This window comes from Amphiura filiformis, chromosome 6 (genome assembly GCF_039555335.1).
Source record: "Amphiura filiformis chromosome 6, Afil_fr2py, whole genome shotgun sequence".
In the NCBI taxonomy this organism is placed as follows: Eukaryota; Metazoa; Echinodermata; class Ophiuroidea; order Amphilepidida; family Amphiuridae; genus Amphiura; species Amphiura filiformis.
The window spans coordinates 23039762-23057754 of record NC_092633.1 but is presented as its reverse complement, the minus strand read 5'-3'; the positions used below and the strand labels follow the sequence as shown (position 1 = coordinate 23057754).

General features: G+C 34.6%; 1 protein-coding gene across 7 annotated transcripts in view; it reads right to left on the bottom strand.

Moving 5' to 3' along the window:
• LOC140155158 (uncharacterized) overlaps positions 1-17993 on the bottom strand; it is a 231930-nt gene that overhangs the window by 18865 nt on the left and 195072 nt on the right. For 5 of the 7 annotated variants that reach the window (XM_072177883.1, XM_072177886.1, XM_072177884.1 and 2 more), the window contains 2 exons: positions 17858-17887; positions 1425-1490 (listed from right to left, as the gene is read on the bottom strand). In XM_072177883.1, the coding sequence (XP_072033984.1) occupies positions 1425-1490; positions 17858-17887 (96 nt within the window). The remainder of the gene's footprint in view (positions 1-1424; positions 1491-17857; positions 17888-17993) is intronic. The other 2 variants (XM_072177885.1, XM_072177887.1) reach the window with 1 other exon arrangement.

Here is a 17993-nt window from a genome sequence, read left to right as displayed (position 1 = left end):
TGTGGCAGGCTGTAAGGAATTTGATGAATATTTGGTCAACGATGAAATATATGACAAGCCATTTACATTTATATAGGGCATAAATGAAACTATAATTAAAATCTTTATGAGTGATCTTTTCTGGAAAATAATTTTTGTACCACTGTATAGTACTTTCCATCATGCCATTTGGATTTCACATTATAAGATCATTTTCCGATCATATCCATAGTCCGTGTCTAATTTATAAAACAATTGCAGACATTTCAGGTAATTATGTTTGACATGCACACACACACACAGTTGCAAGGTATATTGTGAAGATTCCTTTAAAATAACCTATTGATTAATTCTGACCCAACAGTTGCCTACATCTCCCCTTACGTGCCACAATTTTCAACCTCTCTCATTAGCCACCCACTATCTACTACCACTGCTTTATAAAATAGAACGATGCTTTCCTATGAAAGCCATCACACGTAATTAACGACTCCATGTATTTTATGCAACGAGCACATTGATGTGTTAGTTGGTTGGACGCAATGTAAAACGGACCGCCTACTGCTGGTCAACCTATGGTCCATCTTACATGTCCATAGCATTTACACAAGCCATCAACAGTCATTAAAGGCTCACATGAGGTGGTCTCACATCCCCTTCGGCACCCTTTTTAAAGGTAGTGCTTATATTCATACAAAAAATTTGTTAATTTCCAAGTACTCAATGTTCAAATTTAAAATTCACTGAAATACTTGAAGAGTTAGGGAGCTAAAATTGTGGAATACATGTGGAAATTTTGTAAATATTTTTGTGACTGCTATCTATAAATCTTTGACTGAAACTTTAAGGTGTACAAAAAGGCTAAGGCTATCTAATGTTTGAGATTATAGGAGGCCTAGTTCTGGTCAGATTTGGATTTACACTTGACCCCTTTACATTGTAAATAGTTTGAGGTTAAAGGAATGCTATCTTACAAACTTTATTTCTGTAAACAGTTGATTGATATTTGTTAATTATTCAAGTAGTAATTTTCTCTCCCCCTACCCCATAGACAATCAGAGTTGTGAATGCCATGGTTAGATGAAGCTCATGCAGGGTAAGCAAAGTCAAATTGAAATACCATCACCATGTACAAAGGTATCAGCAAAAGCAACCAACACCTATGATACTGATTCCATTGTATTACCCCAAAAAATATGACAAAGATAATTGAACCATGCATATTATAAAGGGAAAAACACTTCCAACAACACTTTTGTCATTTTTCAACATGAAAAATGCCAAATAATCATCTTGCAACCTTCATGTGAACCTTCTGCAGACTGATTACACATTCACATCATAAAAATATATAATTTGAAAATTTTTACACTTAAGTTTCATTTTTATAATTCAAACTGATTATAGAAAGAAGTAGTGGTAGCCGAGACGGCATTAAGCTTTACCTCTCGTGACGCTTCTTATGTGATTTCTTCTTCTTGTCTTTGCAGACAGGCGATGTACTCTCCGATCTAGATGAAACAAAAATTAAAAATGAGAATAGAATATTTAGAAAACAAATATAACACACCGGAGATTTTTCATCGAGTCCACAATCTCATATTTACTTTTGATTCGATAAAACAGCTAAAATGCACATAATCAACAAATTTTCTTGTCATGCTATTGATTGCTTATTTTATTTATAGTTAGAATACATCACGTGGCATGCACAAAGTCAATCTAATCGCCATACGAGTGTTTGACAAATATTCTTCCTAATATCAAACTATTTGACAAAGAAAGTACATGCAAATACTATCGTGTTTTGTAAGTGTCGTATTTCATCTAGGAAACCATCTTCAAATATTGACACGATTGGTCAAGTGAAGCCATTTCGCTTCTTTCGAGTCATATTAGTGTTGTATATTCACAGAACAAAATAAATCTGACAAAATCCATGTATAGAATAGTCCTTCATTTTACAGATATGATAAATAGATATGGGCCTGTCTATTATTTCCAACAGGGTGTGGAATGAGATAAGTCAATTCATACAATCCTACCCGAATCATGCTATACCCTGTATCACAGACATGAAAGACGTCACATGAGTTAAATTAGTCAATCTTTGTGACAATATGGTACTCTATTGTGTAAATGTGTGTGGGATTAAGTGAAGAGTTTCTCTCAGAACTGTCTGAGTAGCTGGTAAAGCTTGATTTGTCATAATAAATACAACAGAAAACCTTCCCCTTGCCATTTATTTTAAGTCTAAATTGTCAGAAAAGAAAAAAATAGATTTAGTAGTTTTAGTTTCTCTCAGAATTGTTTGAGTAGCTGTGGAAAGCTTGATTTGTCATAATAAATACAACAGAAAACCTTCCCCTTGCCATTTATTTTCAGTTTAAATTGTCAGAAAAACAAACAGATTTAGTAGTTAACTTTGCGGAGAAGTACATCAAATAAAGCTACACAACATTGTCTGATCAAATATTTCGAAGACAATTTGTTTCTTAGTGGCTTCCTTCTGAAATTTTCATCATATGCAAATTTAACTAAAAGCTTGTAAGAATATACAATGTAAGTTGAGCACAAACTTGTAGTATGGAGTATGTAGCCTGTTCCAGAGTCCCAAAAATATTTGTTGACAATAAAGACATGTATGTAAGAAATTTGTAATTTCACAGATCAAAATAATAATTAAAATAATATTAGTTCTTTATTCTGTAGATATGACCTTTTAATTACAAACAACAAGTCTCACCTATACTATACCCCCTTCATTATAAATAGTGAACACTTCCCAACTTTAAGTAAACTATTATTAAATTTGACATCTGAAGATCCTAACTCCACACAGTCTTTGGGGAACCGTTCGTTCTCTATCCATGTGTAAAGCTGACATACTTTCCTAAAACACCTTCAATAATAATCCTACATCTTTACTGCTATACCGATGACCTGTAAAACTGAAATATTGATGGATTGGCATAACAATGTGAGGATACGCAATGATAACAAAGGTGCTTGGATAAGCTTCCCAGTGCTACAGTAATAGGTTTTAACAGGGACACTGCAGTCATAAACAATAGCAGCACATTGTCTTAAGCTATGACAAAGCATATTAGCATACTAGCCTTTATAATGCTTCTTCACAAACATTAAAATAATTTTCCTTCGTACAATTAGGATTTTCCAACACATTTATTGTATTTTGGTCACATATCTGCCCTCTTAATTAAAACAGTATCTGTACTCGTATCTGCAGGTACTCGTATCTAGCCTATTCTTTATTGATATTGGTTCATTTTTATGCATATCCCCCCATTTCTGCCATTTCCCTCCATTTTTCTCTTTTCTCTTTCTGTTCATTTTTCTGATGTTGAAAATTTTAGGGGGCTCAATCAAACCCCTTGGCTCCTCTAGCTACAAACCTGTAAGTATATTAATGTTGGTCTTTATCCAGCACTATATGAGCAGCAGTAGCATGACAGTGATGCATGTGGAATGGTTTAATAGACTCTTCCTATCTGGAGCGAGTCTGTCATTTTGTTTATTTTCTTGGAAGAAGATTGTCTCTCCTATCTGTCATTTGTGTATTACATTTCTTGCTCTACGTGATTGTCTGCAGGAATACGGTAGAACTGATCACTAACTTACTCTGCCTATATAATATGCAAGTGACAAGTGATATGGACGCAGCATCTATTGCTACAATAAACATGTCTGTACAACGATTGAACTGAAGTCACTTGATAGATGAACTTTACTATAAAGAAGCCTAATCAAGCTCTTAATGTAATCCTGACACCAAATAAAATCATGGTACATCCTTCCCGATTATACAGACTGGTATGTGCTGTCATCAGTAGACAGCATATTTTATAGTATCACACAATCTATTATTAAATTGCTAGCCATCTTTGGTAGATAACAGCTTATGACAAGTTTGTATGTGCTATCTTCAGTAGACAGCAGGAATTCACACAAATCTAGTATTTTACAGCTATCTTCGGTAGATAGCAGCCTACACAAGTTGGTATATGCCATCTTCAGTAGATAGCAGTATTCACATAATCTAGTATATTGGTACAATCTAGCAAGTTGGCATACCCTATCTTCAGTAGACAGCAGTATACACACAATCTAGTATTTTATTATTAACTATATTTGGCAGATAGTAGCCCACACAAGTTGGTATGCATGTGCTATCTTCAGTAGACAGCAGTATTTATACAATCTAGTATTTTATACAGCTATCTTTGGTAGATAGCAGTCCACACAAGTTTTTGTGTGCTATCTTCAGTAGACAGCAGTAAGTTACACAATCTAGTATTTTATCACAGCTATCTTCAGTAGATAGCAGCTTACACAAGTTGGTATGTGCTATCTTCAGTAGACAGCAGTATTTACACAATCTAGTACTTTATACAGCTATCTTTGTAGATAGCAGTCCACATAAATTAGTATATGCTATATTCAGTAGACAGCAGCAATTCACACAAAATAGTATTTTTTTTAATTTTAGTACAGCTAACTTTAGCAGATAGCAGCAGATACAAGTTAGTATATGCTATCTTCAGTAGACAGCAGTAATTTACAAAATCTTGTATTTTATTACTAGCTTACACAAGTTGGTATATTTGCACAATATACAATCTAGGAAAACAATGTTGGCACACTTCAAATAAATGGAGGGCTTGCGTAACTTGGTGCTCATTTGATTGAAAATATGCAAATATGTCTTCCCATTTGTTGTCCTTGATAGTAGAATGAAGGAAATAGAAACACGCATCTTGAGAACAGACCTAGACGATTTAATATAAAAACCCATTTCTGTGTTTTGTTGAAAGAGTTAAGAAACTGGACCAAGAAGGAGAGTAAGCTAACAAGATGGATTATGCTATTCCAGTTGAAATCCATACACCCCTATGGAAAACATGACCTTAATCCCCTACACAGGGAGTGTGAATTTGAAATGGGGTTACATGAATGGGCGACTCTATTTAAAATCTACACTCCCTGTGTGAGAAATTAAGGTCATGTCTTCTATGCAGGGTGCATGGATGTAAACTGGAACAGCCCATTGAGGGGGCGACAAACCAAGTTTGGAGACACAACATTAGTCAGCCTTTTTGCACAAGCGAGAAATCTACACCTTTCTTGGAGACCCTGAGGGTGTTAAAAGACGACAAAAGAAAGATCACCAACAACTATGCTATACATAGTAAGTTGGCCATTTTCTCTCAATACCTCTTGGAAATGGATCAAAATAGGTATTTTACAGGGTCTTTTAAATTCTTATAGTGCTTGTCAACATCTGTTTAACCAGCATTTGTAAAAAAATGGGACAGCGACATTTGTAGAAATTTAAAAAAAATACAAAATTAGACAGTCTGAAGCAGTGGGATTACAGTAGGTGTTTTATTACATGCATGGGAGTACTGGAACAAACTTTTTTCTTTCCTAACATAATTGCAACCATCAGACCTTGAAATGAAAAATGAGGCAGAATACATTCAATCATCTGCCTGCGCACACATGTTTTGATATATTCATGATTTACTTCCACTTCTCTTTATAACTTCCATCTTTCAATTATATTTCAGTAGCAGCAGTAGACATGGGGCATGTTGGTGCACAATATAACTATCACTGCACATCAGACCCATGGGGATATATACACCAAGCGTGGGTAAGTTTTCATTCATTTTAAAGTGTATTAAAGGCCCATTGCCTATTCAAACATATTATGAGGTCTGAAAGCATCAGCCTCTCATACAATTTATTCATCAATATTCCTCATTGTAATCATAAAATGAGACATAAATCTGGTGGTTTTCTTTTATTACTTGGCAGGTTAATGAACCCAAACTGAGAAACTGACACGGCTTAATTCACCCAATAAGTGAAGCATTAAAGCATTTACAATGCAAAACTCACATTAATAGCTGGCACGGGCAAGATTGGTGAAAAAGGTAGAAACTTAAGGCGTACAAAGATTAAGCTTTATTGGAATACAGCGCTTGTTCCGATTCCTTTAAATATTCATTACCTCTGATGATCAAAGTTTATCTAAATGACACAAGAAAGTATAGGAGAGAAAAATCTGAATCCCATAATGTCCCTTTATCCCTGCCAAATTAGACGGGTATGTCTCCACATCTTCTGGACAATTTTGCATATTTTCTTCTTTCCTGATACTTGAATGCACCTGTCAATGTGATGATACATGAGCGTGGTGATTTTAATCAAATGGATGACAGGTAGACATACACTTCTAATGATTATGGCCACAGAACATAACACAATCACAGCTCATTTTGAGCTGTACTGGAAAAATTTACATTAAAATACACACACTTTCTTGTTAGAAATTTTGTTGTCTGTCCCTGAAGAAGAGCAGTTTATCTGCTCGAAACGTTGGTTAACCGTTTTTTTGTCTGTTTGGTTTTGTTTGTCTGCTCCAGGTTACTTTTGTACTGTTTTGCTGACACTTCTGTGGGCTCTGAAATTGGCAATTTTTGGTCATCGAACTTTGCCTGTTTTTGTGCCTACATTGGTTATTTGGTTTACCGAGTCTGTTTAAGTGCACAGTGATTTACATCATTGATCCTTGTTGTTTTTGCAGGTTTAGCACTTTTGTGAGCCTTGAAACTGGTAATATTTGGCTATCCGACTTTACCTACTTCTTATGCCTACATTTGTTGGTTTTGGTCCCCACCTGCATATTGTCTAGTCTGTATTTTACTTGTTTCCCCACATCAAGTTGGTGTACCTTGCTCGTTTTCTTTCTTGTTAGATTTGTGGATGTGCTACATCATCATATCCAAATAATGATGTTCTACATAACTTAGTCAACAATATCCAGCACAACATCTTAGAATGCCCCTTTTATGTGTGAAAGGAAAACTGTTTACACTCCAGGGGTATTACAAAAATCATCCACACACTTGTAAATTTATCCTAGCAATCTATATCCTGTTGATTTGTACAAATATTGCAATGAGCTCCAGAATTCAGGCATGAGAATGATCATCCATGAAAAAACCTGAAAAGTTTGAAAAAGCCTGAAAAAGCATGTGAAATGAGGCTTAAAAGGCCCAAAACGGGCTGAAATTAAAAGAAAGTACGGAAATTTGAACCACAAAAGCAGGAAATCCTGCAAAAGCAGGAAAATTCTCATGCCTAAGAAATCCAATAGACGTAAATAACATGTCTGACCAACAACCATCAATGTTTGTAGACTATGTCCACCATTAACACTATGATAGGGCATGTACGCACATTAAAATGACATAACTCAATTCTACGCTGATTACTGCTTTGCTCTGATTGAATTGTGCTTACTTAGAAAAGACGATGTACGCACAACACGAGGACCAAAGAAGGGTATTTGAATCCTTGTGTGGAATACCTTGTCTGCATCAGTATGCATTGCTTTGGTTATGAAACATTGATCTGCTGATCAGAGATTTTCAGTATTTCAAATGAAATTTTTCATAACAAATGTCAGAAATTTCTAGAAGTGACTGATTGTGAAATACAAAATTTGTATACCTTCTTACTATCTTAAAGATCAACCAAAAATGTAATTTAGACATTGTGCTGAGGTGGTAGAAGTTTGTCACAGTTAGATCTAATGTAACCTGGGATCATTACCGCACAAATTCAGAAATTGATGTAAAAATTCTGGATGCAAACATCAATTTGGACATAAACCTGTTTTTCCTGGGCCTATGGTTTGGAATAGCTTGTAGGTTGCTGGCTGTCCTGGTTTATGGTCTATGCTATTTAAATTCATGTCCACAACATGTTTTGGTAAGTGGATGTTGTGTCTGCATGCCTGCTGGTCATTTATTCCCTTATTTCTTTTGGTCAGAAATCACTGTCTAGTCACATACTGTTGGACCAGACCACTGCTGGCATTGTACATTACATAAGGATCTCAAACATGATCATCTCCCATGATTTGGTTAGCTAAGCCCAATATGTGACATGATCAAAGGTAATGAGTCGGACATCGCTAATATTGTTTTTGAGATATTGGCAAAAACAGTGTTCAAATTGTTTTCTTTTATATTGTTTTCAGCCATTGATAAATTGCTCATAACTTGGTAACCATATCCAATTTTGATGGGGTTTGCATCAAAATGTAGCATTCGTACACTGCCAGAAATTGACGTAAATAAACTTCTAATTGAAAATTGCTGACATGTGACTCATTCCCTTGATCATTTCACATATGATTGTGCAGGAAAGATTGACTAATGTATGTTTTTGAAACAAGAACTCAATCTCCTGACTCAAACATGATTTGGTTTGTTAAACCCAATATGGTTGTGCATGGAAAGATTGACCATTAAATGTATTGGAAACAAGAACACAATCTCCTGACTCAAACATGATTTGGTTTGTTAAACCCAATATGGTTGTGCATGGAAAGATTGACCATTGAATGTATTAGAAACAAGAACTCATTCTCCTGACTCAAACATGATTTGGTTCTCTAACCCAATATGCTTGTGCATGGAAAGATTGACTGTTGAATATATTACAACAAGAACTCATTCTCCTTAACTCAAGGTCAAAGTTTGAGCTACAATTGTTGGGAGGAAGTTATTGAACTATGCTATAGAATGGGAACAGTTTTGACCTATAGTTCTTATTAAGGGGGTACTACACCCCTCGATAAATTTGTGTCTATTTTTACATGTTTCTCAAAAACTAATAACACAACGGTAACAAAAGTTACATATATTATAGGGGCAAGGAATCCAATTACTACACTGGAATTTCAGTAACCCATGACAAGCGGTTCGTTATTTATGATAAGAAAAGAGGTACCGCTAGTATGTACCTCATTTCCAATCATATATACTGAACTGGTTGCCTTGAGTCACTGAAATTTCAGTATAGTAATTGGATTCCTTGCCCCAATAATATACATAACTTTTATTACCAGTGTGTTATTATTTTTTGAGAAAAATGCAAAAATAGTCACAAATTTACCACAGGGGTGCAGTACCCCCTTAAGCAAAATGAATTGACCATATTCAATTGTGACTATGCTACATAATACACTCACATATTACAGTTAGCAGTAGCACATAATCTTTCTCAAACTCAAACAAAATTGAACCATATACCAGCAGTGTAAGCTACTCCTTAAACAATAGAAAACAAAAACATGATGCATCCTTTGGCTGTATCTCAAGAAATGATAACTTCTGTCTTATTTTGCTTGATTCCACCTCAAAATATATCTGAATTCAACTTTTCCTGTTATGATTGCTTGTAATTTAAAAAGTTTGCCACACTTGCAAATGCTCAAACCAATTAAAGACAATGTTATTGCAATTGTTTGACATCTTTAATTATGATTTGAAAGGTTTGCCATACTTGCAATTGATTTGAAAGGTTTGCCATACTTGCAATTGATTTAAAAGGTTTGCCATACTTGCAAATGCTCAAACCAATTAAAGACAATGTTAATCTAATTTTGTACCACTATTGTCACTTTGGAATATACTTGTGAAAGACTAAACCATCTATTTTTTTAAATTTTCTAGATTGAAAATACAGCAAATTCTGTTTAATCCAATTATTCAAAGATTGGTTTTGGAATTATTCTGCAACATTATTACACAAACAGTTGTTTACATATCAATGTGCAATTATACACACCAGGCACAAAAAGAAACTCGTCAGTTATATTCATCCTTTCTGTTCAATAACTTGATAATTTTTGATTATTCTGAAATATACATTTTGTTTATTGGACTTTGCTTTCTCATTTGACACCCTGTTCGTGAAAAACGAACAAGAATTGACCAAGATATGCGCCTCCAAAGCCTCAAACCCCAAAATGAAAAGTTGCATTTTCAACGATTTTCAATGGGAACGCATCGTTGTATTGCACACAAGCACCACGGGCCAATCAATAAAGCACACAGTGTAACAGGCACAATTGAATCGTTAAAATTGCAACTTTTCATTTTGGGGTTTGAGAGTTTGAGGCGCATATCTTGGTCAATACTTGCTCAATGTTCACGAATAGGGTGTCAAATGAGAAAGAAAAGTCCAATTAATAAAATGCATATTTCAGAATAATCCAAAATTGTCAAGTTATTGAACAGCAAGGATGAATATAACTGACGAGTTTCTTTTTGTGCCTGGTGTATGTGTTTATCTATGGTATCCTCCTTCCATATTTTGATCAAGCCAACTAATTATATTTTAAACATCTGCTGAGAGTGTCCATGTATTCTGATGCCATCTTTGATCATATTAAATGAAAACTTAGATCAAACAAAGATATTGTGGCTCAAAATTAATTTGCAACTCGGCAGAAGTGATGGAATTTTCAATATTTTTTAGAAGTAGCAAAGATCAATATCTTATACAGCTTAGAAATTATACAGCTGCCTGCTAATTACATACTGAATCTTTATTAATTTCTACACAAAATGATTTGAGTGTCAAAAAGTTCAATTATTTGATCAGATCATAATACCAATCGCAATGGAATTAGGACAATGGTGTGTGTATGACACTGATTATGATCATGCCATTAACTAAATCACTTCAACTTTGAGAAATGTACTTTTGTTGCATGCAATTATTTGGGGAATGGGAGAAACCTTGTCAATGCTAGATTATTGGCTTTCTGTGTAGGACCCTATAACAGGAACTTTAAAACACCAGTGAAAAGTGAGGCATGAATCCCAGGCAGTCAGATGAATTGCAATGAACACACAGGGAATATAATTTTACAGGACTTATTTTTCCATACCTTCCATACATGTACCTTATTTTCAGATGTTTATTTTTCCATGACTTTCAATGCATAAAATGGTTTTTCCTTTAATCCATAACTTCGAAAAAGTAGAGAATTTTCAAATTTATACACACCTGAACACACATTTGGCATTAATGCAAGTGTCTCATACAGACACTTTATGCACAGTGAGACAAAACACTCTGCCTCACTTTATTTTAAGTAGAGGCCACAGAAAGAGTCAATTTTTACACTCAAATCTACAGGTGAATTTTAATCATATACAGTCGTCAACATTTAATTAGATTGTGAATCTTTCATGAGATATAAAGCTGGACTATTGCAGTAAAGAGACATTTGGGACAAGCTGTCAAATCAGGGGGAGGTTTGCAGCATTTTGCTTTGCCAAGCTCATATGGGGATTCAGAATCCCAGGCGGTCAGATGAATTGCAATGAACACACAGGGAATATAATTTTACAGAGGGAATTATTTTTCCACACCTTCCATACCTTATTTTCAGATGTTTATTTTTCCATGACTTTCAATGCATAAAAAGGTTTTTCCTTTAATCCATAACTTCGAAAAAGTAGAGAATTTTCAAATTTATACACACCTGAACACACATTTAGCATCATGCAAGTGTCTCATACAGACACTTTATGCACAGTGAGACAAAACACTCTGCCTCACTTTATTTTAAGTAGAGGCCACAAAAAGAGTCAATTTTTACATTTAAATCTACAGGTGAATTTTAATCATATACAGTTGTCAACATTTAATTAGATTGTGAATCTTTCATGAGATATAAAGCTGGACTATTGCAGTAAAGAGACATTTGGGACAAGCTGTCAAATCGGGAGGAGGTTTGCAGCATTTTGCTTTGCCAAGCTCATATGGGGATCAGAAAAGGATTCTTCAAGTTCACAAAACTAAACTAGTGAAAATATCCTTCTGCAAGACCCCAAGATAACAAAGATCATTTGCCATCCTTCGCAAGACTTTGCCATCCTTAGCAAGAATATATTCTTATATTGAGGTGTTTGTGGAATTTTCCCTGGGATTGTTATGGGAAAATAATATTAATATCTTTCATTTTGACACTCCTTACTGAGAACACAACCTCAATACAAAGCCAACCTCCCTTGGAAAATCTATCTAAACACTTTTATATGACTTGAAGGGAAAAAAATAAATAATACTGAACTTTCTTCTGGCTGTTGCAGAATGTTGAGGTGACAAATGTTGAAGATTCCAGCAACATCTGATGTAATGAGTGACTGAAAATGAAAAAATAATGGCATGTACCCACCAAAATATTACATTCTGCAAAATTTCCTCCTAAATGATTAATATGATTAAGGGTAGACGAGGTATTGTTGGTCGAAGCAACCTAAAAATCGAATTTCATTATCTAGATCAATATATTATTGAAAAATAACACCTTGATGTTTTGCAAAAGTTCATTCTGCAAATCATATACTTTGCAAACTTGCTTAATTTATTGTTGTTAATGAGTTATGTAAGTTTTACAAAAGTGTTGTTGTTTCAGCCCTCTTTACAACATAACTCAAGAACCGCAGCACCTATAAAAGTATATCTGTGATATTTTAATTCTTCTACACACTCGCTATGAATTGAGCAATGCAGTTTTTGCCAAAGCTCACTGCCATTCGTAAGATGCTGTGAACTACCAAATCACAACAGTTTAAAATAATTAATAACCTTAAATATCTAACCAGTCTGTAATCAGACTAATTTTGCTTGCGTCTCAAGTCTTTCCATTTGAAACTGAAGACAATCAATTTGAGGCAGAATTCGTTGGCATTCAAATAGCAACTTGATATTATTGCTTTCACACCTGCCAGATTAACTAGGAGGGAAACCCTTGAAACTAATTATGAAAACTGGTGTAAAATGAACACTATGCACCTATTACCACAGGTATAAAATGCATTAAAGAAGAAAAAACCACAATTTCACATTTTCGAAAATCTTAGTAGACAACGCTTCTTAATACTGCAACTGATACTTGTATAATGACATTTTTGTTTCAAGTTATCAAGGGTAGAAAGCCCTGTGGCTGTATTCACTCGCACGAAGGCAAACAACTAGTTTACTGACACAAAACATAGGATACCTATGAGCAGATTTTCTTTGCTTAACCGACGCACGCATCAATAATAATTCAATTTTATTTCGGATATAGAAGGGAACCCCAAAATATGAAATATCTATTGAATGGCAACAAACTTGAACAAGCGTATTGTTTGCGTATATATTACTATCTTGACTATAAATGATATCGCATTATTTGTAATTGTTTTACAATTTCCCCTGGCTATATCAAAATTCCTAATATTTGCCAATTTAATTACTTCTTCAACGATATCTTGAATACTTGTAGCAATGCTGATGGCATAATAATTATTAATGTTTACAATTCATTGAATAAATAAAACAATTGTTTCCTATCTCTTAACCAATACAATGCTAAGATGGTGTAGCTTTCTGGTTCTAAACCTGTCTTTCCTTGTTGAAAAACAGTTTATATAATTGGTCTATTCCAGAAAAACTTCAAATGGAGTCGCCAATTTAGGTAGCTAAATTTGAAATACATACTCCCTGTGTGGGAGATTAAAGTCATGTCTTCCACAGAGGGTGTATGGATTTCAACTGCAATATTTTAATGAGAGGAGATCGTTATCCCCTAAAGCTTCAAGACTATCAGGCGGTGACGGCCATCTCAGCAGAGAACTGCTTATCAATAGTGATACTGAACAAATGGAAATGAATAAAAGAATAAAAGACGTTTGTATTTTTATAGTATTGTTTTTAAAGGTTACCCAGCTGTTCAAAACATACCTGACAATATATCAATGACATAATGTATGTTATCAAAACAAAAAGAAAGGAAAGGAAGAGAGAAAAAACATCTTAGTCTCTAAAACAATTTGTAAAACATATCTTTTTCCAGCTGTAATAAAACGTGTATTTTCAAAAGTACCAATGATTAACAACCTGACAAGACCATATGTAAATTGAGCTTTGTCAATATGAGTGTTTATTTCAATTTGCAATGTAACTACCAACTATTTGTTTTAAAAATAGATAACAATAACCACACTACATGTCAAATTCATCAAAATGACTAAAAATGCAGCAATACTGACCAGTCAACAAACCAACCGAACACATCAAAACAAGAAAAACAATTTTCGCACTTTGCTTTCTTTATCCATTCTTCAACAAATATTAGCTGTGCTGTAATATAATAAAATTTCAGCAACAGTCTGTCACTATCAGCGTGCATATTGCATTGTCAATCACAAGTATACGACCACCATCTACTTCTGTCCACTTCAGCAATCATCCAGACAGTTTATTGAAATAGCATTACATCAAATCACAAACTGGCTATATAAGTTGAAATAAAAAGGTCATTCAACCCCATTGGTGAGAGGAGAAGAAAAGGTTTGGATATTGAGAAGTTCAATGAGTCTTTAACAATACCTTATAAATAGTAAGACTTATTACACATCATCTATTTATTTACTAAATGCTAGAAGTTCAATTATACATCCATTTCTACAATTCAATTCAATCCAATCCAATTTGACTTCATTACCAAATACATCACAGAAGCAGCATATACAGGTGTGGCTCTCTGTACATAAAACTGACAGTTTCACATCTTCTTCAGGAAAGAGCAATCTTGTGGTTTATTTTCCCAGCTCCTAATATATCATGGGAAAGCAAAATTATGTTTTAAAACTATAGAGGCCATCATTTCAAAGCATTTTCCCCAGTCAATATCTAAGCACATGGTGTGTTGAGGTATAAACAAGGAGAATGTAAGGATTCAATATGGCACCTAACCCTTTGGAAATTTAGTTGTAAATCCACTGATTAACAACAGTGGTGACAGCACAACTGAAATTAAGAGAAGACTGGCTATTGCAAGGACAACTGTGCAGGGCATGTCAAGCATATGGAAAAGCAGAGGCCTATCCATTGACCTCAAGGTACGCCTACTTCGTGCAACTGTGTTTTCCATTGCCACTTATGGATGCGAGTCTTGGGCTATGACCAAGAATGATAGGAAAAGAGTAGATGCTTTTGAGCTGTGGTGTTACAGGAGGCTTCTACGAGTGACATGGAAAGACAGGAGAACAAATTCTTGGATCCTCGACAAGATTGGTACAAGTCTAACCATCAGAAGCGGCATAATGGAGAGAAAGCTGAAGTACTTTGGCCATATTGTCAGGAAACATGGAGGTGTAGAAAAACAGATTTTGCAAGGGGCTATGGAAGGAAAACGAGGAAGAGGACGTCCACCAACATCTTGGACTAATGATGTGAAGCTGGTTTCTAACCAAGGAATGCAAGGTGCAACGCACTTGGCATCGGATCCGAGTGAGATGGCGTACTCTTGTGAAGACCACAGCAGCGCTACACAGCGCCACCTGACACAGAGAGAGAGAAATCCAAGGAGCAAGTTGTTACACAGCTGTTACTTGCCTGGATGTCTAGAGGTATATTTGGACCTTGTAAGTAACATGACTCCTAGGTCCTATTTCTCAAAGCTTGGCTAGTTGTCAGGCTTCCTAAGCCAGCAGGCTAGCCCTGCAATGTTGATCCATTTAATTGATTTATCTTTCTAGGTGATGTATGTTGTAAAATTGTAAGCGCTGGTATATAGGACTAATTGGGCTGAAGTCTGATGGCTTAGGAAGCCTGACCACTAGCCATGCTTCGAGAAACTGGCCCTTTGAGAAACTTGTTAAACAACAGTTAAGCGATGGTCCCAAGCCAGTAGATTTTGCATCGGACCAGTAAAATAGAAAACCTAAACAAGACTAGACTGTTTGTTGATGTGATTTGGAAATCAAGTTCACTTGATTTGATGATCATGCAGTTAGAAGGTTATTTTGTTTTAAAATACCCAGACAAGTTGGCATTTAGGGGATATATCTAAAAAATGTGGCTCTTTATAAATTATATTTTAGTTTTAATTAAATTCAATACAATTTTGCCAGAATATATCAAAAGAGTAAACAAACAAACGATAGCTCAATTAGCATACACCTATTACAAAGGAGCATCTCTTCAAGTTCTTTGAATGACAGTTATCATAAAAATAAGGGTCTTAGCTTTCTGCATTTACTATTACGTGTGATGAGATGCATAGTAAATCGGTGTAGAAGATATTTAAAGTATGTGGTTTAAAAAAAAATGGATTTATAGATTTATCCATGGTGATTAAGTGACATTTTGTCATCAAAATTTATATCATTATGTTCATGCTATTCATGTGTATTGTATATTACCATATGTCTTTCTGTAGGGATTAAATACGATAAAACTACTTTAATTACATTTTTGATAGACATTCATTTTTAACATTGCACTTATATTTTTCATCATAAAAAATATGGCAAAATCATTCCGTTAAACATTAATACTATGGAATTCTACCGCAAAGTGAATATGAAATTACCTCATTGCATCTTAAATTGTGAAAAATTAATAGTTATATGGTAGAAGTACGATCTAAAGATCTGAAAAACCAGGCATCTGGGTACTTTGAGATGGCATAGGCCTAATGTAGGTTTAAATAATAGAGAGTCAATAGTACATTGAAACGATAGAAGAAATATATGATATTTAAAAATTTAAAAATGTAATTTGTCTATTCAGAAAGCAGTTCTCAAACCAGGTAATTTTTAATTGTCTATAATTTTTTGGCAAATTAAGTGGTGTTTTCAAACTAGATTGGGCTATTCCATTTAAAATCCACACTACCCCTGTGGAAGATTTTGGAAATATTTCCCACAGGGGGAGTATGAATTTCAAATGGAATAAACACATTAGGCAGCTCCATTTGAAACTTTCTTTCACAGAAGGTGCAAGAAATTCAAATGGAGCTGTCTAATGTGTTCATTCCATTTGAATTTCATACTCCCCCTGTGGAAGTGGATTTTAAATGGAATAACCCATTAGCAAACTACAGCTTTCTGTTATTTATCATACAAGTAATGTTATTATTGAGGTTATGCTATATCTTTAATACATGGGTATATACTACTAACAGAAAAACAATGCTTCATTTTCCAAACATGGAACCTTTCTAGTCCTACCGATAATTGGGACAGACCGAGTATCTCTCTTACAACAAAAGCGCAAATCAAGATGGATGAAAAATGTATTACTTTCCAATAATACATTGAATTAAAAGCAACAAAGGCAACACCTTGAAACTATAGATAAAATAACAATTGAAAAAAATCAGATCCTAGGAACTTGAGATACTCTTTAGCATCATCTTAACATCAGACCAGAATAAGTTGAACCAGCACTATACCTGATATCTTATATTTCACAACACGATTAAAAGAGGCTGTTGAACAGGTACTTCCTCGTCACAATAATCTCAGCAAGCTTGTTATTTATGCATTCTTATTGTATCTGTTTCACTTAACTAACTTATTGAATCTTTCATACTTGGCATGCAAACATCTAAAGACATCTAAAACATGAGATGTTTTGTATATACAAAATCGCTAGAAACAGAGACTAACTGACTGGATGTTGTTTTCGATATGCAATGCAAATTGCAAACTTGTCTGCTCCGCAGCTTTAGTGCAATATGATCAGGAAAACAACCCTTTTTGTTATGCTAATATACCATGAGATTTAGGCACTCAAAGACATGTTTTTTAAAGGAGTGATAATCAAAACAGAAGAAGATTTACTTATCATCACAATTAATGTTGTGTTTCCACCCCCCAAATCCTATTCAAACTATTTGAAACCACAAATGACGAGATTTATACCGGTTAGGAATATACATCAATAGTAGTTTTTAAAACTGGTCAGCAACACATTTGGTTCAAAAAGTGAGCATTGCTACCAGTTTTAAATACTACTTTTGATATTTGACACCACTGTTACCATGGTTACCAAGATACCTTTCCCTCCTATCAATAACTTACCTTTCTTACTATCTAACACAATCTTCATCTTTTATTGCATTTTTTAACACCCCCATAAAAACGGAAGTTTGACATTTTTTTTAATAGTCAATCATAAGCTCAGTTTTAGACGTACGCCTTACCTTACCACATCTCCGTTTTTCCGTTTTTTGCTAAGGAGGCAGGAGTGGAAGAAGCAAGGGGGCAACAAACCAAGAATCATTAGGCATGCAAGCAAGACAATGTGTGTCTGGTTATATAACTTGTTTAAAACATTTA